This window comes from Neomonachus schauinslandi, chromosome 1 (genome assembly GCF_002201575.2).
Source record: "Neomonachus schauinslandi chromosome 1, ASM220157v2, whole genome shotgun sequence".
Taxonomy (NCBI): Eukaryota; Metazoa; Chordata; class Mammalia; order Carnivora; family Phocidae; genus Neomonachus; species Neomonachus schauinslandi.
In genome coordinates, this window is record NC_058403.1 from 67,848,917 (window position 1) to 67,874,280 (window position 25,364).

The 25,364-nt window shown below is 45.5% G+C and overlaps 1 protein-coding gene across 1 annotated transcript in view; it reads left to right on the forward strand.

The window, feature by feature from the left end:
• KALRN (kalirin RhoGEF kinase) overlaps positions 1-25,364 on the forward strand; it is a 276,016-nt gene that overhangs the window by 92,927 nt on the left and 157,725 nt on the right. The window contains 6 exon segments of the mRNA XM_044919773.1: positions 15-107; positions 4,346-4,457; positions 5,895-6,085; positions 6,524-6,625; positions 8,432-8,574; positions 11,619-11,721. Of these exon segments, the coding sequence (XP_044775708.1) occupies positions 15-107; positions 4,346-4,457; positions 5,895-6,085; positions 6,524-6,625; positions 8,432-8,574; positions 11,619-11,721 (744 nt within the window).

The window sequence follows — 25,364 nt, forward strand, 5'->3', positions numbered from 1 at the left end:
TGTCACCCCTGCAGGAAATACAGCAGCGGCACGGTCTGGCCAACTCCATCTCTTCCTACCTAATCAAACCCGTCCAGAGGATCACCAAGTACCAACTGCTCCTGAAGGTACCTCCCCTCCCCACTGTGTCACCCCCTCCCACACTACCGACCAGGTCCAGGGAGTCCCAGCTTCGCCCAAGGATGGGACAGCTTCTACCTCGAGACCTCGCCTCCACCTGCAGCAAAGCTTCAGAGATGAACCCACACTGGCTTTGCGGGCTCCCAGACTGCATGACCTATCCGTGAAATTCTGGGTGCTTATTTGTTGTGGGGACAGAGGAGAATGAGAGCAGGAACTAGTTGTGACTGTCTCCACACCTGCCCACCACTGCACAACTTGGAGCAGTTGCCACCCCAGGCCCTGGCTGACACACGGGGCCTCACTTGCCCTTCCCCCCCACCCCCCTGGGGCAGATTCCTCCCGGTGGCCCCTGCTTCAGATAGGGTCAGGGGTCAAGGTATTCAGGGCAAGGCCAGTCTACATAGGCAACAGAGGCCCAGGGTGGCACCTACCATTGCCTTAATCTCTGTTTGTCAAGACTATGAAGTTTCTGAGAGTGCAGATTAAAACAAAATGGCACTCTTGTGTCTGGAGGATCCCATCCATATGTTAGGTAGGGGTTCTTTTGGAGCCAAGCAAAAGATTTGGATTTTCTCCAAAATATTTTCTTTAAATTTCAAATAATCAAACTATATGAAATACTAAGTAACTTGGGCTGATTCTTCTTAAGAAAGGAGACACTGACCATCTGAAAATATGACATTTCCCCCACAGAAAGCCTGGAAAACAGATCCTATAAGCAGTTATGGAATCCCTATGCATATCAGTTCTCAAGGTATAAGGGTGAAGTTTTCCCTAAGTTTGAATACTTTGCTTGGTGGCTCCTCAAATGCAAAGGACATAGGGATAGTGGGAGGCATGTTCTAAGTAGTATATTTCCAGAGAAAATCTGCTGAAATTCAACTCATGTGTAGAGATGCTTGCAGAATCTCACATATTCTAACTTCACTAAACCTGAAAACCAGTCTAGTTTCAAACCTAGGTTTCTACTCACACTGGAGTGCCCCCCCCATCAAGCCCCTGGGGTCTCCCTGCATAGCAGCGTGGTTCCATGATGAGAAGAGCGGGGCACCAGCCAGCCGGTGCCCTGGACCTCTTCCCCATTCTGGGTCAGAGCAAGGACGAGTTCACCCCATCCTTCTGGCTCCACCTTCAAACATCTTTCCTTGTCTCCAAGAAGAGACTTTTTGGGCTTCTGCTTCCAGGCACTCAAGTCATCCAGCCCTGGAGGGATGCCTTAGAGAATTACCACACGGCATCATGCCCCAGGCCTTTACTGAGGCCTTGTGTGAGAAGTAACAATGTGCAGAGCATCTTGGCTATTTTAGCAGAATTGCTTCTGAAGATGTCCTCTTTGTTTTTTGAAGTTCCTTGTATAAAGACTCACAGAAACTCTCATAAGATCTCAGAGTGGGGTATGGGTGTTCTCTCCGAAATCATTGGTGTGCCCTCTACCTGTAAATCACAAGAGCTCTAGCTCTTCTTTGCCTTTGACTATCAGATAATTAGCATTGAGTCCTGTTACGACTACTACTGTATTGTTACTAGTTTCTCCTTGGCCCATTTTTCTGTGTATAATTATCCCCTCCTTCCCTAGCCCATTTAATGCTTGACCCACTACATGATTTTTCTTGTACCAGAAGATATTTTAAAATTCATTTTTGTGGTCATTACATTTAAGTATCTCAGTGCCTTTTCAGGAATTAGTGGGGTTGTAAATTAAAAAGCAAAACAAAATAGAAACTCGCCCATCCACACTGCCAGTACCTTAACCCAAGTAAGATCCAATTCCGCTATAGCTTTTCACCTCTCCCTTTGAATCCCAGGGGGCTGAGGTTCCCAGGATAATTTTGTGACACGGATAGGGGAAGGACATGGAGGATGGAGAGGATGCCCTGTGTTTTGCTTTAGGTGCTGGAGGGGTGGGTGCTAGGCCTTCATTCTGTAAATGGGTGTCTTAGGAAGAGACGACTATGCAGTTAACTGAGAAGGAAGAAAATGAAGTAGTGGGAATTGGATTGTGGCAAAGTTGTAAAATTTTTATTGGGGAAAAAAGACTTACTAAGGTGATTTGGAACTCATAAAGGCACTGGTAGCAGAGTACCTGCTGAGTAAAAGAAAAATAGTTTGCTGAGCTTTTACTATAAATAAATAATGTGGGATTTATTTTCTCATTAAAGACAGTTTTATTCTAAATATATTGATATTTAATTATTAGTATCCTCTGGGGTTCCTCACTTTGGGTGTTGCTTGAAAATAAAAACTATATGTCAGTTGGTGTTCAATATTCTCCATGTAAATCTGCTACAGCTGTCCTTTTGGAGTCTAAATTAAATGTGGAGCCTTCTCCTTAACATCAACTATAACAAGGGCCCAAAGAGAACTTATTGGCTTTGCTGGCTGATTGGTGGACTTGCCACACTGCTTTGGGGGGTCAAACCAATTGGTATTTTCTGTTGCACACTGAGTCATATTTCATATTTGTCTCTTGTGCTTCTGCCTAGCGATTCCTTTGAGGATATGTGAGAACTAGGTTGGGAGGGTTAAAATTAGGAAAGGGGTGGGAAGGATCAGAGAACTTCAGGTTGGTAGAAATAAATGCAACTTTCTGAACAATGACGCCGTTACACTGGCTGGAGCCAAGGACAGAGCTGAGAACTGATCACTTCTGCCTCCCAAACATGCTCAAGGTAGTTCACCTCTCCTTTGGACACTCAAAGCTCCCTTCTTCATATGGGAATGTATCTGAGATGACACAAAGGATTGGATGTTCATGTCAGATACTCACTAATCAGATATCTTACCAAGTATAAAGCTTTACTATTAATGTCAAGGATACAAATAATCCCAAGGCAGAGATAAAGCACAGAGAAGCCCAGGACCACCAACAGCTCCAAGTCCTTTCTTGGAGCCTCAGGATGTGCTGTGGCCCAGACTAACATACAGACCTTCTACATGGCGTATGTTGTATCAGATCATTTACCCTAAAGAGAACCATTTTGGTATGAAATATACTAACTTTTTACTCAGATAGTGGCATAGCATCTGTGATATTTTACAGGGAACCATGCCCCTAAAGCCATAGATTCAGGTTTTTGTTACCACAAGAAGTCTTAGGCCAGATATATCCTACTAGAAGCATTCCATAGATGAAGACTCTCCTGCTAGCTAGTACCATTAGTTTATTTGCCAGGAGGTCTGACATTAACATGTTTACAAGATTTGATCTGGTCAACTTCTTTCTTTCCTGGAAGTGCATCTTACACATCACCCATCCCCTGCCTCCCCCTACCCCCTAGAAGGAGAGAGTATGGATTGCAGATCTGTTGCTTAACTGTTTCCTTCTCAGTATCAAAATGAGCAAAATTTACAATAACCTTCATAGGAAAAATGAAAGCCAACATTCCTCTGGCTTGGGGAAAATCATTTCAAATGGTCCTTATAATTTTTAAGATAGTTGAAAATTATCTTTTCTCCATCAAGCAGATACTGTATGTCTTTTATGGAGATAATAATGACCTGGTCTTCAATGAGGAAGTAAGAGAAGGCATGCTCTGGGAAGTCTTAGTGTGGTGGAGGTCATGGGGGACATGGTTGGCATGGCAGATGGAGTACTGGACTTGGAGTCTAGATTTAAGATTCAAAAAGGACTAGTCTAGAATCCCATCTACTGGTCCCAGGCTAGGAACTCCTGATTTATACGATCTAAAAATATTTTATAACTCTGAGATGCTGTAAACCTATAATGTCTATAACCCCAGGTTGCTCCCAGTATGGTGGAAGGCAGGATTTAGGCAGCAGAGGTATGTAAATAAACATGGTGCCAGCAATAGGCGTGCAGGGATATATGAGTGCTATGCATTCTTTGCACACCTTTTGTCTTCTCTTTGTGATTCCACAGTACTGACCTTCTGTTTGTGTGCTTTGCCAGGGGTACTTCCTTCTCCAGGAGGGTAATCAAGTGACAGAGAATGCCCGAGGTTGCTGACTTACAGTGCCAGGCATTTGAGAGTTGGGTTGAATTGAGTTAGCTTAGGTTAGATTGAGCTGAGGAAGCTCAGTCTGGGAAAAAATTGTAGTTGAATTCTTTGGAGATAACATCCTACCCCACTTTCCTTATAGCTTAGAGGGAACCATTACAGAGAATGAAGCTGGTCTGTAATCACCTTGATGGGTTAGGTGGTGGGAGGGTAGGGAAGCTGGGACAAATGGTTCTAATTGTGTCTGGACTTTTTCCCCCCAGGAACTTTTAACTTGCTGTGAAGAAGGGAAAGGGGAGCTCAAGGATGGCCTGGAGGTGATGCTCAGTGTCCCAAAGAAAGCCAATGATGCCATGCATGTCAGCATGCTGGAAGGTAGCTGTCTGTCCTCCCAGCCTCCCCGGGGGAGCCTCCTCCTTTTCTAAGACCAGGGAGCTTGTATCGTAGTCTAGAACTTGTATGAAGTCAGGCAAGGGGCAAGGCTGGAAGAGAGGAGAAGTGGCAAGTTGAGGATATAGGTCCTTAGGACATTGGTCCTTAGGAGGTATGAGAGGAGCTCCACAGGGGCCAGCTCAACCAATACCTGCCTCCAGGTAGGACCAGGTAGGACCAGGTCCAAGTTGGACTTTGCCCAAGCATATGTAGTCCACTGGAACCGTGTTATTGGGGCCCAGAGACCCGGTAGAGTGAGACTCCAATAAAGTGCTCTTACCACTGCAGAACAGATGTGCAGATCAGCCATGCCGGGGCGGGACTGTTAGAGGAGCTCAGACTCGGCATCCCAGTCTGGGCTGGCAAACAGGTGTTGTGGGACAGAAATGTACTCTGTTGCAACTGTGCAAACCTGTGGGCTGTGTTTTCTCCTCCGGGCTCCATCTCCCGTCATCACCTCCCCTCCCCCGCTCCCCACCCTCCGTCTAGAAGACGGTCTCACCACTTCCTGGGTCACCCTGAGCAGAGGAAGCCATAGTTCTCCATGCAATGGAGCCCTGGTGACCTTCTCCAGACTGAGCGCTGGCCGTCTGAACCTACTCCTCTTGCCACGATTTCTCCACCCTTTTCTTTTCTGTTTGCACCTGATCCTCATCCCCAGCCCTGGCTATTCTCCCCTGCAAGCAAACCTTCTCCTCCAGCCTGTCCCTGCCCTGTATTCTGAAGCCAGTTACTCCGAGTACAGTCTGCGGACCAGCAACAGCAACACCTGAGAGCTTGTCCCAAGAGCAGATTCCTGGGCTCCACCCCACAGCTACCGAATCCCAGTCTCTTGAGGGGGCAGGGGTCGGTAGGAATCTGTGTGATTCTTACACATACTAAGTTTCAGAACCGCTGTTAAAATTTAAAGTGGAATAAATGGAACTGTTGAAGGTGTGTGCACCACACTGTACAGGAGCCGTCAAAGGGAAGAGTCCTAGGAATGGAACCTAAGAAATAAAGCAAGGACAAATAAAGTGGAGTCAAGGGCACTCCTCCATCCAGCAGTGCTTGTCCTCAGCCCCACTCAGTGCTCTGAGTTGGTGGGGAACTGTAGGAAGAAGGTGACATAGGGTTTGCCCTCGCAGGAGGTCCCAGGCCTTGGGGAGATGCCACTGATCCTGGTTATGCGTAGGAGACGTGGTGTGGGAAGGGGGATCTGCTTACTGTTCCCTAGAACTGTCTCCTCAAGTATTGAGGAGTCTCGGGAATCAGCCCAGAGAGCCAACGTTGTGGGAATGGGGGGCTCATGGTCAGGGAAGCCTTTCCAAGCGGGGAGTGGAATGTGGCACCCACGTGGCACCAGAGAAACTCCATGGGGTGGGAACGGGTGTCTTTCAGGGTTCGACGAGAACCTGGATGTGCAGGGAGAGCTGATTCTCCAGGATGCCTTCCAAGTGTGGGACCCAAAGTCGCTGATCCGGAAGGGGCGGGAGCGGCACCTGTTCCTCTTTGAGATCTCCTTGGTTTTTAGCAAGGAGATCAAAGACTCTTCAGGACACACGAAATATGTTTACAAGAACAAGCTACTGGTAGGTGGGGCAGGTGGGGTAAGACAAGTCCCCCTGTTGTCATAGAGCCTTCGGGCAGAAAGGGCTCTTGAACACTCAGCTCATCTCTCCCCTGGCACCACACCAAAACCGTCCTGGACAAATGAAAATGCCTCCTATTTGGAAAGCTGCCCCCCCCCTCGACTCCCACTTCTGCATCTTAGAGTTCACCGGTCTTCTTGCTGTCTGCTTTTAGTGCCTCCCTCTTCACCCTCCCTCCCTGCCACCTGCTAATCTGGCAGGCACCTGCAGGTCCTTTCATCCGGGTAGCTGAACAAGCATCCAGTCTCTTGAAGTTTGATTGACAGAAGCCCCTCCCTCGGTCCTCTCCTCTTTGTTGCCCTTCCCTTTCCCACCCCAGCCCTAAGTTCCCCACTGCCCTCCCCTTCCCCGCCTCTCACAGGCATTTCCTGTCTACAGACCTCAGAGCTGGGTGTGACCGAGCACGTAGAAGGTGATCCCTGCAAATTCGCCTTGTGGTCTGGGCGCACCCCCTCCTCAGACAATAAAACAGTGCTGAAAGTAAGTACTGCTCTCCGCTGGGCACTCGCCCAGGGTTGCGGGTAGCAGGAGGAGGGCAGAGGGCTGCAGCATGTTCTTCCTGAAAGCTGGGGCCTGGAGACTCCACGGGGAGGGCAGTATCCCATGGGTATTAAAAAGCAAGTTCTTTCATGGAAGTAGACTTGAAATCTCAAAGACCAGGGGCGCCTGGGTGGCTCAATCGGTTAAGCGTCTGCCTTCTGCTCAGGTCACGATCCCAGGGTCCTGGGATCGAGTCCCACATCCGGTTCCCTGCTCAGTGGGGAGCCCGCTTCTCCCTCTTCCTCTGCTTGCTTCTCCCTCTGCTTGTGCTCTCTCTGACAAATAAATAAATTAAATGTTAAAAAAAAAAAAAAGAAATCTCAAAGACCAGTGGTCTCCTAAGTCCCTCCCCTCATGTGTACCTAGAGGGAGGGAGGCAGGGAGTAGCCTGCTGGGCTGTCTCAGCAGGGCCCACTTAAATATGTTCTGTCCATATGTCCTCTTCAAGGGCAAGGACAACTGACCTTTTGGCAAAAGCTACCTTGATTTGCTCCACATTCATTCAATACTTTTTCTTGAACACCTTCTGCACAGAAGGTATTCTGCTCAGTACTGCTTCTAGCTACGCATGAGAGATGGACCTTGTCCTCCAGAAACTTACATTCTAGAGCTCTAGTAAATCACACTAACGTGGTGAATATGTTGATTGAAAGGAGTGCTAAGAAAGGGCCTTTCACTAGATGACAGCCTTAAGGAGTCATTCCAGCTCTCCAGAGCACATGCAGCCTGGGGTTTTGGGCTTGTGGTAACATGCATCTAACCGGGAAGGGGTCCTGCAGATGGGGCTCCCACCAGTCATTTGCTTATTGGGGTGGCTGCCACCAAGGAAGAGATGGTCCGACCCTGACAAATGCTTCACACTTGTTTCCTCTGAATTGCCAGCCTAGCTCTACCTGCCATGAGACAGAATTACCTGAAAACAATTCCACAAAGACAAATGGGATGTTCATGAAATGGCAGAAGTGCCTTCAATGAACGTGTTTACAAGGCTAAAAACCCAGCCCTGACTTTGAGGCAGCACAAACCTATGTATGTAGGCAGTTGAACGTGCTGACATGGATCTGTACCACTTGGTAAATAGCCACTGCCTTCAAATATCCCTTGCTACCCCTCCCAGTACTCCCCAGACCTCCCCAGCATCTAGCAATTGATGTGTTCATCCCTGACCCAGCAGGGGACCTCTACATATGCTCCAGCCCCAAGGCAGATGGCAATATTTTTTTAAAGATATTTATTTATTTATTTACTTACTTACTTATTTACTTATTTACTTATTTATTTGAGAGAGAGAGAGCAAGAAAGAGAGAGAGAGCATAAGCAGCGGGGAGGGGCAGAAGGAGAGAGAGAAGCAGACTCCCACTGAGCAGGGATCCTGACACGGGGCTTGATCCCAGGACCCCGGAATCATGACCCGAGCCAAAGGCAGACAGACACTCAACCAACTAAGCCACCCAGGTGCCCCAGGGCAGATGTCAGTATTGGTCAGTGCCACACAGAGTATTAAATACTTTGAAAATCACTTCTGTACAAGTCTACATTGAGTATTGAGGTCTTAGCCCCATTCTAGGAGTTGAAGGAGTGTGTCCCTGGGATTGAAGAGTCATGCGTGTAAAATGAGAAATGAGCTCCTCAAACATTTGGTGTCCTTGAAAATAATGGGTTAAGCCTGCAGGAGGAGGATTGAGAACTGTTTTGGCAGGGCAGAGGGAGATGGGGTGTTTACTCTTTCTCTCTGTGGCACCCCAGGCCTCCAACATAGAAACCAAGCAAGAGTGGATCAAGAACATTCGAGAGGTGATTCAAGAAAGGATCATTCACCTGAAAGGAGCTTTAAAGGAGCCAATTCAGCTCCCCAAAACACCAGCCAAACAGAGGAACAATAGTAAGAGGTAACCAGCATCTCTCCCCCCTAAGCACTGTCTCATGTGCTCCAGGAGCGGGAGTGGGGTCGCCCTCTGCTCCCACAGGAGCGGTGCGCTCCGCAGTTGGCACCCCTCTCTCTGAAGCCCTGTCTAAGATGAGGAATCTCCTCTCTGAGCATCTCACCATTCCTGCCAGTTATATTCAGCAGGGCTCCATCGAGCACCTCTTATTTCACAGATGCTGCTAGGTGCTCTGAGAAGGGGAAGTGCATGATGAGCCCCTGCCCTCTAGAACCATCTAACAGTTGTATCTCACACGTGGAACAGTTAGACTAGAAGAACCAGTGCCACCCGTGGGGATAGTAAATGCTGTAAAAATTCATTGAGAGGGGACTTTAGATGAGCACTAGAGAGGAATGTCCAGGGAAGGCTTTGAGAGGGAGGTAGGCCATGAGTGGACTGACGAGACAGTAAAGGACTTTTGTATATGGTAATGGCAGGGGGATGGGGTGGTGGGGTTATCACTGCAGCTCTTCTGTAACCCCCGAGTCCTCACCTTCAGTTATCTGAGATAAGCAAGGTGATTGGGCAGAAGGGGACTGATTTTTTGTATCTTCACCTCTCTGGGCCCTTCCGAATCCCAGTTGCCCTAAACTGATGGAAGGCTTCCTAACTGTTTCTCAAATCTCCATGGGACAGTCACCTACAATGACTCTCTTAGAGGGCACTTCAAATGAAAGCATATAAAAAACATCATGTTAACCTTGGGAAAAAAACAAAGTTCTGGGGGTGATGGTTGCTGGTGATAATAGGCTCGCCTTTCCCCCACTATTCATGAATGGACTAAATCCCAAAGATCTAGTTGACCTTCTGGTGCCAACCAGGATACATGGACCTGAGGACCTGCCGAGTAGCAGCATTAGTACAAAGGGAGGTGATAGCCAGAAGAAGAGTGTGACTAAGGTAGGGAGAGATACCTCCACAGGCCAGAAGCCCCAAGACCTGCGTGGCCAGGATAAGGTCACCTCTCAGTGCTGGAAGGACAAATTAGAGCTGTATTGGAGGAGGGGTTATTTTGATTTCAGTTACCCATGTCCAGAATAAAGGGAAGGGGCAGACTTAGTTTAGCGCCAGGGACCCACCCTGCTGCAGGAAGCCCCTACTCTAATAAAGGAGATAGAGTGGAAATGTTCTAAGAACTCAATGTCCAACAGCATGCAGGAAAGGAAAGAATGGATATTCAGGTGAGGTTGGCTCAAGTGCCTCTGTGATAGAGCCCCTTTTTCCCTCAGTAGTAGAGTTTGGACATCTATAGAACATGAGATGGACCTTTCTTGGAAATGCCTCCCACCGTTTTTCTGTCATTGTCCTGAAATAAGAGAGTGAAAACCCTGGGCAGAGTCTGCAGAGAACAGTAAGGCTGTCTGTCATTTCATTAGCTTGGCTCCCAGGAGGCGGGGACAGAGTTTACAGAGGAGTGAATTGGCTTGGAGAGCACCCGCACTCCTGGATGGGCTCCCCACATCCCCCAGACCTGGCTTTATCTGCAGTGGGCCAGAAGGGCCTGCAATGGGCCAGAAGGGTGGGAAGCACAAAGTACAGCCAACCCTCAACTGTAGGCAAATGGTGGGGAACAGCGGCCCAGGTATCTAAAACAGCAGATGATCTAAGAGTCCTTTATTCTTGGTTTTGAAATGCATCACATAATTTCGTTTTACAGCAGATCTTCCTTCCTACGAATGTGTGGCTTATATTATTAAAATAAGTTGGCATTTCCCACCCCCGCAAGTGATGGTAAGAAGGCAGTTGACCTAGAAGCATTCTAGGTAGGAGAAGACCCTTTGTAAGACTAGGAGATACTGTGTATATACCTGTGTATCACATGCATGCCCACCTGCACACACATGTCCACGTACACCAGACTGTAATTGTTGAGACTCTGTGAGGCGACTTTGTACATGGGGCATTTTGCCCACGTGGTGTCATCCTCGGGCAGCAAGTTCCCAATGCCATTACCTCTCCAGAAGCAGCATCAGGGGTGAGAATTTCACAAACCTCCATGGGAAGAGTGGACACTCTTGGTGCTCATTTATCCAAGTCCTGGCCCACATCTCCTTCAGTTTTTCCTGACACGGACCATTCAGCCTTCACCAGTTCCCAGGCACCTAATCCCCCTTGGCCCTGGCTATGGGTTCAGTGCAGGATTGAGACCTAATTCTCACACTAGAGAATTGAAGGGACATGTGAGTGGGACAGCTATATGGTCCAGCGACCCAGGAAGGGCTCCAGATGTCAGGAGCGCACTCAGGAGATTACTTCACCAGATGCTCAGGAGCACAGATGACTCAGAAAGCTGCTGTGCAACCTGGGGTCTTTGAGATGGGGCCTTGGCCTTCTGTATTGATACGAAGTCATCATAAACAGGCACGAGATCCACAAGACCCACCAAAATGAAGGAAATGCTCTCTTCCTCCATACCCAGGCGTTGAGCATCCAACATCAGCAACTTCCCAAAGATAATCTCACCTGGAGGAAATATCTCATGTTATTTTCTTGAACAGAAGAAATACAAGTCAAAAAAAAATATATATTCTTCTCAGTTCTGTTTTCTTTATAGGCCAGCTATAAACTAACCCCCATCCTCCCTCAGCATGCAGAAAAACTATTCGAATACCTTGAACTCTGGGATTGTTGGGGATCACCCAGTCAGCTGGGTAGACGCCTAGGTTCTAAGTAGGGTGGACCTCTTCTAACTGCCTCTTGTAGACCCATTCCCAGTAAAAAAATAAATAAATCATCACCTCCTCTGCACCGTGGGCCAGAGAAGTTATGGAGGGGCCATTTCATGCTCAGTTATCAGCATAGGGATTGTGTGCTTTTTAAGTACAAGAGGTGACATCTTTGAAAATCACATAGGGCTGCTCTCTTTAGTGGGATAATTTTAGACAAATCCCTGCTAGAAAGTACTGAGGCTCTGCTCTGCCAGACCAGCTGGAAATCCTTGTGTGCTCTAAACCCACAGTGGTTCCCCCCACCCCCACCCCTGTTTTTTTTTTCTCTTCTGCCTGCAGGGATGGAGTGGAGGATGTTGACAGCCAGGGGGATGGGAGCAGCCAGCCAGACACCATCTCCATCGCCTCCAGGACCTCTCAGAATACAGTGGACAGTGACAAGGTAGGACAGTGTCCCAACCTTCCTTCCCCTAAGACTTCTTGTTGGCTTCATCACCCCTGGAGAATTAGCCCCAGAGGAATTTCTCCCACTATGGAACCCAACCTCAGGAGTCAGTTGTCTCTTTGTGCCAGCCCAAGTGGAAAGAGCAGGGCTGGAGGAGGTGTGTCACAGTGCGGAGATGTTGTCTGGGCGGATAGAAGACCAGGTGACCAGCCAGACCTCTCCTGTCATGGGAGTTTAGCAGAAGTGATGAGGATGTGGTAAGGGTGAAGGGTCAGAGGGTCTGGGTATCCTGTCCTCCGGAGATACCCCGCCTGGGCTGCTTGGGTGGCTCTGCCTCCTGGGAAGCTGGACCTCAGGGGCTGAGGCTGGGATGGTTTCCTGAGACCTTAGTGGCTGTGACTGGCTCATATTTATAATGATTGAATAGGCTCATCTAAAGTTAGACCAAGACCAATGATTTGGCAAATGGCCACAGAGATGCTGGTTGGTAGGGGCCTCTTCTCTGAAGGGGCTCCGGTGGAAAGGATGCCTTCCTCTGGCCAGAGTATCGGGGTTCAGTTCCTGAGGGGCAGAGGACCAAGAAGTGGTGTGGGAAGCAGCTTGGAGGGATGTAGTAGTCTTTTCGAGAAAGCCTGGTCACTTGGTCTATTATATTTTGGAGCAAGTAAGCAGAAGGTAGGAGTTCTGAAGGAGAGTACAAGAAAGGAGTAGCGAAGACCCAGTGTATTTGTTCAAGCCAGGGGAAGAATTCAGCTGTCTAAATTTGGCAGGAATGGGAAGATTTTTGTCTCCAGCTCTACTCTCATTTGCTTACCTCAGGGTCAATGAGTATGAGATGATCTTTTGCTGCATGTTAGTGATTTTATGAATGAAGGGATGGAATTCCAAAGATGATTTGGCCCTAGTCTATCAAGACCTAGTGTGTTGGTCTAGTCCTTCAGCCTTAGGCAACAGACTGTGTCCTTGCTTCATTTTTGTTTTCTATGTTATGGGGTTTTTTTGAAGATGATCTGAATTCATTAGGATTTTTCCTAATTTTTTTTTTCTTACTGGGATAAAAAAAAAAAAAAAAAATGTGCCCCCGACCTTCCAAGATCACGGTGCTAAGTCACGCTCTAGACTAGTATTCAAGAACATTCAAGGTAATTCTGTCTGACATCCTGCCTTCAAGTTTCTAAGCCATTTTTGACTATCAGAGTTGATGGAAAATTGTTTTTTTCCACTTGTAAAAACATACAAAGAAAACTATTCCTGTACTTTCCTTTCTCCTCTGATCTGTTGTTTAGAAATGTAACCTAGAATATCCTATGAATGAGTGTTTCTTTTTAAACAGTCAGTGGGTGGGAAGCAAAATGCAGCATTTCCCATGTTCAGAGAGAGGCTCTTAGTTTCACGGTCCAGGGGATCCATCCCTTCCAGCTGCTACTGCATCTTCCCACAGCCCTGACTTAAACACAGACCCCTGTGCCAGAGCCACTTGTCTTGTCTTCGGCTCCAGCCGTTCCTTGTCTTCTGGCAAGGTAAGTGAGGCCAAATTAGAACACTTCCGATGGCAGGCATGTCACAATTCATGAAGAATCCTGGTTACTTACATATTATTCTATAAATAAGGAAACTGAGGCCTAGAAAGATTGAGTAACTCACCCAGGAAAATTCTAGTAGTTCGTGGAAAAGCAGGAACTAGCACCCAGATCATTCTGCTTCACTGTCATGTTTTTTCTCTCACTCCAAAGGTCAAGGCATTATACTCCCAGTGCTAGGATGAACTCAGCTGGTCAGTCTTTCTGCACATTCCACAAAAACATTAGTCACATATTCTTGAAAAAGCACCCACCACGTGCTGAGCTCTGTGCTGGATACTGTAGAGAGATGTGGGTTATTTGTTGAATGTGAATCCTTATTTGTGTAATTCTCGTTCGATGTGTGTCTCTCTAGCCAGGCCGTTAAGCCTTGATGAGGGCAAGGTTGTCTGTCTGCTTCACTCCTTTCCCTGGCCCGCAGCACACACAGACGCTCAGGAAAGGCTTGTGGGATCAATGAACAGAGGGAACACAGTCCCTGATCTCAGGAAATTCCAGTATCAGGAGGCAACTAAAACAGCTGGTTGGAAAGCAGCCAGATACACAAACATTGTATTTTTAAATATGCTCAAGAAGCCTCGAAGTTTCCTTACCACCAAGCAGAAAGCAATAGTCAGCTGGAGAACCTGGCTTGTTTGGGAACACGAACCCCTAACTCCCTTCTCAGGCCCTGGGAAACATGGGTAGTGGGTCTGGGGATGATGGGAGATTCTGTGTTCTATGCAGGAACCCTGAAGAATCGCCTAGAAGTAGTCACACTTTCAGAATAAAACAGAGGGCCTATCTGTGACCATGTACTATAATTTAGAATGTCCTTACTCTTCTGACACAGAACAGTAATAACAGGACAGCCATGTGCCCTCCTTCACCTACACTCCCCTTCGTCAGGCAAACCAGTAAGTGGTATCTTTGAGTTCAGAGATGTATCAACAGGTTAAATTTTCCCCTAACTGTACCAGAAAACCAGGAGACTGGTCTCTGTTGCTTTCCAAGTGGTCAGGTGAACAGACTCTGAAGAAGAGCAAGATAACAAAAATGGACTGATTCAGGGAAACCGAACCACATTCAAGAGAAGGGCAAAGAGGGGCAGCTGTGGGGAGGGAATAGGGCAGAGTCCCTCTGCAGGGATCAGGGTCATCTTCACAATGGGTTTCTAGAAAAGACCCCAGTCTTCGTCTTCTAATCCAGAAGAAGAGAACAGTGGCAGGGCTATGCTGGGTAGATGAGGAAAATGTAACCATTAAAGAACCACAGCTTCGGGGCCCTCGGGTACCTCTCCAATCACCTTGTGTGTATTTTGTGTGCTCTCTGAACATGGGGTGGAAGGAGTTTGGGCACACCCAGGTTCAAATCCCAGCTCTAGTGGTTACCCTCTGTGTCCTGTTGTGTGAGTTACTGCGCCTTAATTTCCCTATCTGTAAGACAAGCACATTTACTTGCCACCTGTTAGACATTCAGTAAGGGTTAATTTCCCACGACTATTGGAGGGAAAACGAAAGTTTAGACGCTCTGAATAAGAGTACACAATTATTTCACAAACTGTGAGGATCTACTTCTTAAGTAGAGTTCTGCCGTCTTCCTTCATTAGCTAACTGACAGCAGATTCTTTTCCATACTACACCTAAAGGGAGGTAGCTTCAACTTACCTGTCTATAAACAGAGCAACTCTACTCCTCTTTCCATTTGCTAGCCCTTAGGATCTAAGGCTTAGATATTTATTGTTAGCATTGGCTCATGGGTTATTTTACTAGTTAATGGATTATAATCCATTACTGTCAGGTATTCATTTTAATCCTCAAGTTGTACCATCTTGGGCTAGTGGCAACTCCTGGGCTTGAGATATTTGAAGATGGTTGTCTTGTCTTCTCTCCTCATCTTCTGTCTAGAAGTCCTCAGTTTCTCCAGCTGTTCCTTATATTAATGTATTTTCATGCCCTACCATATCCTGGCTGCCTTCCTCTGGATTTCCTTCAGTGTGGAATGATCGAAATAAAGTGGGGCCTCCAGAATGGTACCTGATCCTACAGATGTGATCTAACTAATACACATTCAGCTTCTTGTTCCAGGGCTACTCTGCCTAGTTTCCTCCCTGGTACATGTGTCTAGTAGCGGTATTCAGTGTTGGCTCATAAGCTCTCCATGCCTGCTTTCACTGGCTGCCCTGGTTGCACAGCTCGTTTAATAACCTGAGTGTTGGCGTACTTTGTATCTATTAGATTTTCTCCTGTTTAGTTCCATCCCAGCATTCTAGCATATTTTGAATATAAATTATTTTTTTGTCCAGTATGTCAGCCGCATCTCCCAGCATTATCAGATAAACATACCTTCTATGGCTTCATCCAAATTCTTGCTAAAAGGACAGGATTGAGGGCAGAAGAACAATGCCCGGACCCTTTTCTCTACAGCGGAGGATCTGGGGTTGCTTCCTTGCATTGTAAATCCTCCTATGATGAGGAATCAGTCTAATACTGTTAGTTCTTCACTAAATGCTGACAAAACCAGCAAGGGTGCTTCAGGAAATAGCATTAATCACTTTCTCCCAAATTGCTTTGGTTTGACCCTCAATGGTTCTGCATAGTTAAGTTCTAACTGTACCTGTCCCATGCAAAAGTCTTATTGCTGTGAAGGCAGATGGGTGTGCTTGCTTTGTTTGATTGTGCTCTGAGCCCCTTTCTCTTCTTGTCCAAAAATATGCTCCTGCCCTTCTGGGCACTGTAGAGAGTGTTTTGCCTGTATGTGTATTATGAAGCAGTGGGACTTTGTAACCATACTTCAAAGAAATACAGAGTTACAGAATTCCAGTGAAGTGAGCCTGAGTAATGAGGTGGCAGTGAAAAAGTATCTTGTTTAACATGATGGATGTCTGCCGAATAATTTCCAGCTAATAGTACAGAAGCGGCCACCTGCACTGTGCTGGTCCCTGTGCGTCTATTTACTGTTTAGGGTAGGCGTGCCGGGCCGCTCAATAATCGCTTATTGAATTGAATACTACAAACCCATCCTTGTAGATACTCTCCATCAAACATCACTATGAATTTCTAGACATGTCCAAGCTGGAGACAGGGAAGTCGAAGTGAAATTGAGTTGCAGATGCTATTCTCCGTAAAAATTCTAAAGGCAAAAAATGCTGCTGGAACATCCCAGGGCTGACTGTTTTAAATGAAGAATTTCAGTAACAAGCTAATGTGATCTAAGATACAAGGTGGGCTGGTAATGGCAATGTGCCAAATGGGGACAGGGAAATGTGTGAAGAAACCTGGAGATTTCAGGATCTAACTTAATAGTTTTTCAGCCATACATTCAAATCAGTGGGTCATGGCCAAAATTTTGTTTCACTGATTGGTAAGGAAGGGTCAGCGTAGACACAGTGAGGGCCCAACTAAGGGAAAAGTCAAAGGATGCCTACAGATGATACCTATAACAAGCGTGGGGCAGCCTGGCTGCAGGAGCCTTCTGAGAATAGACTTCCCTAGAGCCTCATCTGGTTTATCAGAATTTGGTAATCCTGACGCCTACATCTTGAGAGCACTTAGCAAGCCACTAGGTGTAAGGGCTGTAGTCAGAGAAGGTTCGGCACTTGAAGGTGCATTGGTGAGGGCTTAGCCCCTGCCGTGATGCAATGATTCTGCATGAAAGAGTGTCTGGAGCAGAGGAGACATGTGATGGGTCCCCGTCTGGGTTACTGCCTGGCACTCCCATGCAAGAAAATGGACAACATGCTTCCTAGAGTGTTAAGGACCCACAGATCACTGGGTTTGGCACTGAAGAGATAACCAGACATCTGGAAATGTGGAGACTCAGCAGTGTCAGGACTAATAAACATCCTATCAGTTCACACAAGGTAATAATATTCTTTGCTTGACAAATTGTTAAAAACCATCAAGATGGGCCACCCAAGGCTGAGTGTCCAGAATGCAGTTGTGACAGCTCATTAGATTTAGCTGTGGTGCCAGAGCCGATGAACCACTTGCTGGAGATCCAGCCCATTAAATGCATTCTACTAAAAGCAACAGAAAATGTGATGGGGAGATCCCTCAGCACTTCTGCTACTCTTCCCTTTGTCTCAGTGGGGCTAAGGGCCCTAAAATAGTTCTTTATAGGGAGAGATTCATGTTACATCCTATCTAGTAACAAAACACTTTCTAACCCCTGAACAAATGAGAAGAGTACATAATGGTACTTCCAGTTACCAGGGCTTGGAGAGGATGTATCAGAAATCTAAACTTGACTTTATCAGCGAAGCGGTCCTGAGACTCAGTCACACCGCACCTCAACAGTGCAGTGGGTCAGAATTGCCATGTGAATCCTAGATAGAGGCACCCTGATTCTTCTCAAGGACTCGCTGGTCACTCCAATGTGGGAAAAATGCCATCTCCACTTTCAAATTTTAAGTGCAAATTGTGGTTTTCCCCCGAGTGTTCTGAATAACCCAAGCCCAGGACTAGGTCTGAAAATAGCTTTTGTTCCTAGTTCAGTTCCTGTGGTGGGCAGAGGGGGGGACCTGGGGTGGGGGGGAGACAGGCCTCGGTGGGCAAGGTCCAGCAGGGGATTTTCCTGCTTTCCCCCAGAAACACTGCTCCGTCCTCTTCTGAGCTGCATTCAACACAGTACCAACGTGCTGGCTTTTCGGAACAAACTGATAAAGTGCAAGGAGTTGAGGTTGCAGGTTTTCCTCTAAATGAAAAGTTCCTCAGATGAATGACTGGCTTCCAGCTATTGCCTATGACCAAAGGCTGTGAAATCCACTTTGCTGGAAAACTCAACCTGGGTTCACGGGGCAAAATCACAATGGCATTATTTTACCTAATATTTTTATTGATACTCCATAGCTTAAAAACCTCCCTTGAGAGACCCTCTTTTTAAAGTTGCCGATCATCTGGAAAAGCAAATGCGTTTCATAAGCGACAGCGGCCCACGAGTCTCGTGCTGCACACGGGCCGATTGCAGAGAGGCCCAGAAGTGCTCTCAGGATGCTGGGAGCATGGCAGCCGCAAGGCATCTCCTCAGTTCTAGAGGCGCAGGGTCCAGGGATCGGTCACAGAAATCGGGAAACTGCAAACGGTGATTTGCCGGTAGATTAGATCTGTGTGTGGTAGCTGCAGGGGTGGCCACAGGCCAGAGCTGAGTAGGGGTGAGTTTGGACCTTGGAAACAGAAGCTCGGGGAAGAAAGGAACTGTACAGGTCATCTATCCCTCTGCCTTCATGGACACGTTTAAAAGAAACAAAGTGACTTGCTCAGAGTCACAAAGCCCGTTAGTTAATGGCAGACCTGGGCCTGAACCCCAGCTTAATCTCCTGCCTGTTAAATTGGGTTAAAAACATAGTACTTTTGTAGCAACCCTGATCGTTTAACTTTTAGAACCTTGGAAGCAAAACGAAACCTCACTACTGTTACCCCCTTCTCAGACAGCCTCTGCACCCCCCTGCCCTGACCCGTGCCAATCTGTGATGACCCAAGGAAATTACACGGTGGCTCCAGAGCCCAGTCGAGCACCTCTGGGCTGGCACGCAGCAGAGCAGGGAAAGATAGCTTCCCAAGCACGAATGCCTGTCAGACTCTTTGATACCAAGAACTTGTGATTCATAGAGTGGCCTTGGTGGGAGAGGGATTCTGCCCTAGACAGAGTCTTCAGGCCTCTCAAGGCAACTTCTTGGTTGGGCTCTGAGAGTTTGGCAGTGAGCACTGAGTTGTGACAAGGCTGATCCCTGCCTCCAAGCTGCCTGGGAGCAGTGAGTCCTGCCGCAGCCCAGCATAAATATGAACTCTGTTTTTTAAAAAATCTCGGTGGAAGGAAAAAGCAAATTTGAGAGCAAGCCAAGATGTTAAAGTGGATTAGCTGGCGACAGTGCAAGGCAAACAAGACCCAAGTGAGTATGCCTCTCGCCGGACACATCCTGCTCGGGAGGAGGGGCATGAGTGGGGAGATGGCACGGGGGGGGGGGGAGCCAAGGGCAGAGAGAGAAGTGGCGGCTCTCGGAGCAAGGATTTTACTGGCGTATTCTGCACAGACCTCTTGGCATACCACTTACCTTTTTTTCTCCTGTGTCAGTTAAAAGGTTCTTTTAGTGCAGAACAAAATGACTGTGAATGCCTTATTAAAGCTAATGGTAGGGGCGCCTGGGTGGCTCAGTTGTTAAGCGTCTGCCTTCAGCTCAGGTCATGATCCCAGGGTCCTGGGATCGAGCCCCGCATTGGGCTCCCTGCTCAAGCCGGGAGCTTGCTTCTCCCTCTCTTTCTGCCCCTCCCCCCACTCGTGTGCTCTCTCTCTTGCTCTGCTCTCTCTCTCAAATAAATAAATAAAATCTTTAAGAAAATAAATAAAGCTGATGGTAGGGGAAACAGGCTATGAGAAATATTGCTCTTAGCAAGTTGAGCTCGTGGGCGACTAGAAGTGACACCAGGAGTAGGGTGCCTGGTGGTGAGCCATCCTGGCCGGTACGAAAATTAACTCTTTCAGAAAATTCAAGCAGAAGTGTTGCTGGAAATGAATATTTGGAGCCACAGCAGTGAGACTAGAATGGATGGAGCAGAGGAAAGGGGCTTCGAAGTGGTGGTTGTGCTTGAAGCTGGAGCTACCTGGAGCCATGAAAACAAGACATAGGTTCTCTGTGCCCACAGCCTGGGATTCTTGGGAAAGGTCTGTTGGGTAGCAAGTGGGTAACTATTACCCTGTTTCTTGATCTTGAGCTTAGATTGGAAATACTTGCTTTGGGTTTACCCGCCTGGCAGCTTAGTGTCACGTCCTCACAGCTGATGGCTACTGCCCACCCGTCTGCCACGACCAGTGTAATGTAGTAGATAGAGAACAGGCGCGTGTGGGTCTCAGGATTTGTGGCACTGGAGTAAGGTGATGTGATCCTTATGCTAGAAAACAGGGCCTTGTCAAGAGAAGCCAGTGTGAACGTCCTCCATGGTGGCCCTCTATAAGGAGCCACAGTGAGGACAGGACTTGGGCTCCATGCCTGTCCCCGGGCCAGTAAGTAGGAGATGCCTTCTGAGGGGCAGCAGCCTGATTCTGCCCTGATAGCTCTTCCTGTTGAGAGAAAACTGCTAGAAGAAGATGCAGAAGAACTATGCACAGGAAACCTGTGAGAGGTGTCCTTTCCCTAGCTTCAGGCAGACCCTCAGCCCTACCAGTCCTTCTTTCCATTCTTACCCGCCATGGGCCATGCAGACGTGGCCCTGGCCATGCCGTGTATCAGAGCCGGGGGGGCAGGGTTCAACCTCCCCAGATGTAAGGACAGCAAGAGGAGTCTTCCCTGTTTAGGATGTTCATCTCCTGTACTTTTCTTAACGCTCTGCTTGGCTCCATTTGAAATTGGTAATTGCAGGGAGATGTATACACTGACTCCAAGCTCAGGAGAGCTGTTCCTCTAATCTGCGTGGCCTCTGCTGATGTTGGCCGTGGAATGCTTAGTGAGTGCTCCCTGAACACTGCTCTCAGCCTGTACCAATGTCAAGGGCTTCTCTCCTCTCAGAACTTGATGATGTCCTCAAAGGGAAAAAAGCCTCTAGCTTTTACTATGTCTGTCTCCTGTCTCCTGCTAGCTCCTCTTTCAGCTACAGGAATGGGGTTTAAAAAGTTGCATTTACTATTTGTTGTCCCTGACTTACATACACATATGACTTACATACACATGATTTAGTGAGCACCAGAGGAGATATAAAAGGCATTGTCTTTTCCTCGGGATCTTGATGGATGCCACCTTTTTATCTCACAAATTCGTCAGCCATTTATTGAGCTCAGCTATACAGCAGGCACTGTTCTAGACACACAGGTCATGGCAGTGACCAAAACAAAACACCTTGCTTTCCTGCTGGTGTGAGCCTAAATATGCTCCATTTTAAGGCATTTAGAATTCACTGGAACTGACTTTTGTCTCTGTGACTGATACCATTGTGGCTTTTATCTAAAAAGAACTCAGCATTCTTTTAAAAAGATCATTTGGGAACACTTGAAGGTAGTCCTGCAATTTTTAATTCCCTGATTCATAACCATTTCAAATTAGAATGCCAGATTTCTCTCCCTCTCTCTCTTTCTCTCTCTCTCTCTCTCTCTCTCTCACACACACACATACACACACACACACTATATTTTGGCTCTGGTTGCAGTCAGCACACTCCTGATTAGAGAAGGTTTATGTTCATGGCAGGTGGACAGACATTCTAGACAAAGACAAAAGAGCAGGAAGTATTCAACATAAGCCCCAAATGCTTTTAAATTTCATCTTTCTCATAAAAGAGTTAGGAATATCAGAAGGAAGTTGTTTTAAAAAAAAAAAAACCTATTCTAATTTTTTAAAAAAGATGTGAAGGGATGAGGAGTAGGGGGGAATGGTTTGTTTAAAGGAGGTGCTTCAAATTGCGGAATCTGAAATCTGTAATGCAGAGTCCAGCTCTCCTCCCCACCCCCACTGCACCCACAACCCCCCAAAACAAGAGCAGTCACAATTTTTATGCCTTTTTCCATGGGGTATTAAGAACATTTATTGCATTCATGAAAAAATTTTTGAAAAATCCCCAAAGAGAAAGATTTCTAGGATATGTTCGCTAACATTTAAACTCAAGACAGTACTTCTAACAGCGGAACATGAAGTCCAAACTACTAGGTTGGTTGTGTTATTTAAGGAGCAAACTAGTTGGCACAACCACTATCACATGACCAATTAAAAAAGATCTGTGAGCAGAGAAGAATGCAATTAGAGGTAAAATAGAAAATTATTTCAAATGATTTCATTCTTTTACTCAGTGGAATTTTATTGAGTGTCCACCGATGGCAAGATACCTTGGAGATTCAGAATATGTAAGAACAACCTCTGTCCTTGCACATCCCAAGTGTGTTATATGTGGCTGTGGACGCATTTCATGTATTTGTGAAAGGGGACAGTTGTACTTAGCACTTCCTTTATGCTAGCTTCTTTGCTAGGAACCCGAGAAATTACAAAGAGAAAGTGTCAGATGAGAGACATACTGACCACACTGTCTGCTAGGTTTTGTAAAAGAAGCATACCCACTTTGTGCAACAAATTCAGCCTGGCAAATTGGATGGCGTCTACACCAAAAGTGAGATTTGAGCTTGGCCTTAAAGTTCATCTTCCTTTCTGTTTCCCCTCCTTTGTATCAGTTTTGATCCCAAAATAGTTACCCTATCATGGACAATATGTAAAGGAGAAGTCCTACTGATACATCTGTATCAAAAGAATTGTTTTGTTTTGATGTAGAATTTGACTTTTTTTTTTTTTAAATGGGCTCTTCGCTCTGATGGGAACCGTTCAGAAAAATCATTAGACTCTTTACCAAAATCTTCTTTTACTTCCTCATAATAATTTAATTAAACCTGTTTTTCCTTAAGCATATGCATTCAAGATTCTTGAAGTGAACTTTCAAAGTAGTAATATATGCATGGGTTTCAAAATGTAGGTATTCTTCCTGAGAGATTCTTTAAAAACATGAAGGCTCATATTTATTCATTCTTCTTAAAAATGTTTAAACAAGTAAACAGCATACAGTAAGTACTGTTTTACACTTTTTCCGTGTAACAAATTTGGGTAATCATACAGTAGGTCATGTAGTGCTGCTTCATTCCTTTTGATGGCTACATGGCATTCCATTACCATAATTTATTTAACTCATTCTCTCTTGATGGGTGTATGGCATGTTTCCAATCTTTTGCCATTACAAACAAGGCTGTAATTAATAGCTTTGTACAGATATAGTTTCTCATACTTGTGAATTGTGAGTGTATTAACAGAGTAACTTCCTAGAAGTACAACTGCCCCTTTTAAATTTTGATAGACAATGTCACATCACCCTGTGTGGGTGTTGTCCCAGTCTATACTCCCTCCAGTTGTGTGTAAGAATGCCCAGTTTCCCCACAGTCTTGCAGCATAGGGTAGCATCGATATTTTTATCTTTTCCAATCTGGTATCAGATACTCTAAAAGTTAGCCTTATTCATTATTGCTCTGGTATGTTTTGCTTAACTGATAATATTGCCACTATATTATTTTCTTTTATTTTTATTGAAATGTACTTAAATACTTTAAATAGTATTTAATCTATACTATTACCCAAATGTGACTTGTGGGCTTGTCTGATTAATGTTAATTATACTTTTGTTTCTATGGATAGAGTACATTCCTAATTATAAACATCTGATATAGGTTAAACTTTTTAGATTTTTTTAAAAAGTGAAATATGTATGCTGAAAATGCATACAAACTCCTAAACAATTGAATGGACAATTATAAAGTGAATATACAGGAAATAACCATGCAGGTCACGGCTTTCCAGAAGCCCCCTGTGTGCCCCTCCCTGATCACAACCCTGTTCTTCTCCCCTAGAGGTAATCATTCTCTTAGCATTTGTAATAATACTGACCTTACTTTCCTTTATATTTTTACCCCTTTTGAATGTGTCTCCAAGCAATGTAGTTTCAATGTGGCTGTTCTTCAACTTTATATGACTAGAATTATACTGTGTGTGTGTGTGTGTCCTGCTCAACCCTTATTTTTATGGAATTCATCCATGCTGATGTGTATAGGTCATTAATTTTCATTGTTGTATAGTATTCCATTGTATGACTATATCACAGTTTATCCATTCTCTACATGGGATGTTTGGGGCTTATGGGAGCAATACTGCTGTAAATATTTTTGTATATGTATCCTTGTGTGCATGTGCTTGAGTTTCTCTAGGGTGTAAAGCAAGGAGTGGAATTTCTAGATGAACAAAAAAAGAATTGCCAAGTAATAGGGTATATCTGTATCTATATCTTCAACTTTACTAGTTGGTGTAAACTATTTTTTGATATGCTGGTACCAAATTTCCACTCCTACCAGTATATCTGAGATTTTCTGTTGCTCTCCATCCTCGCCTATACTTGATACTGTCAGACTTCAAAATTTTTGCAGGTCTAGTGGGGATGTGGTAGTATCTGCTAATGGTTTTAATTTGCATTTCCCAAATCACAAATGAGGTTGAACATTTTGTCATGTCCTTATTGGGCCTTTGGACTTTCTTTTATGATGCCCCATTCAAGCCTTTTGCCCATGTATCTACTGAGTTAGCTAGGGGTTTCTTGTATGCATTTTTAAGAGTTCTTCATATTCTAGATACTAATATTCTAGATATTAGTCCTTTATTGGCTATACGTTTTGTAAATATCTGTTCTCACTTTGTGGCTCGTCTTTTTACTCTCTTTATTCTGTCTTGATAAACATAAATTTGACATCTTGAAATCAATATATTTGTAAGTTAGAGGTTCATATGATGTCATGTATGAGACATTTCCTACATTTAGTATTTTAAAATATAATTCACCATTTATATCTCCTCAGAATAGTATAGCAACATGGAAACTTCATATATAATGCAGGTTTCTGTCAATCCCTAAACCTTCCTCCTCTGTTGTAATGAAAGAATAAGAACTACTTGACTTTTTGAAATGTATTTGTCTATTGTCATACATTATATAACAGGTTATACAGCTAAAGCAATGCAATGTGTTAGGAAAAAGGTGATAAATATATTGGATTTGGAGACATAGGGAGGAAGTCTTCACATAGCAAAACTAAACATCTATGCTCACAGGAAAGCCTCTTGAATCCTGATTTTATATGTAATTCTTACCTTCATGGCCATCTAGTTACTTAGCCCATATGAAAATTAGAAGGGGAGACAGTTACTTCTGTCTAGACCCACTAATAGCCACAAAGGCTGAGCTACTGTCAGCAAGAGAGGAAGCAGAAAAGCCCTGAGAGCAAAAAATGATGGATGAATTAAAACTCTTAACAGTTTGGTTCTATTTAGTGAGGGTACCAAGAGAGCATCATGACTGGGCCTGTCTGAGGACTCCCTTGCATCCTGCACTACACCATAATTATTACTCATGTTGGTATTTGTAACTGTTAACAGAAGGGGAAATCATGTTCAATGTATTCTGTTTAAGAAGTCAGAGATTAAAAGGTATTTATAAAAATGGTTAAACTGGGGAGATAAAGTGTTGGTGTTTACCTTTAGTTATCCAGAAAACTTGATGATCCTGACATGCACATTTC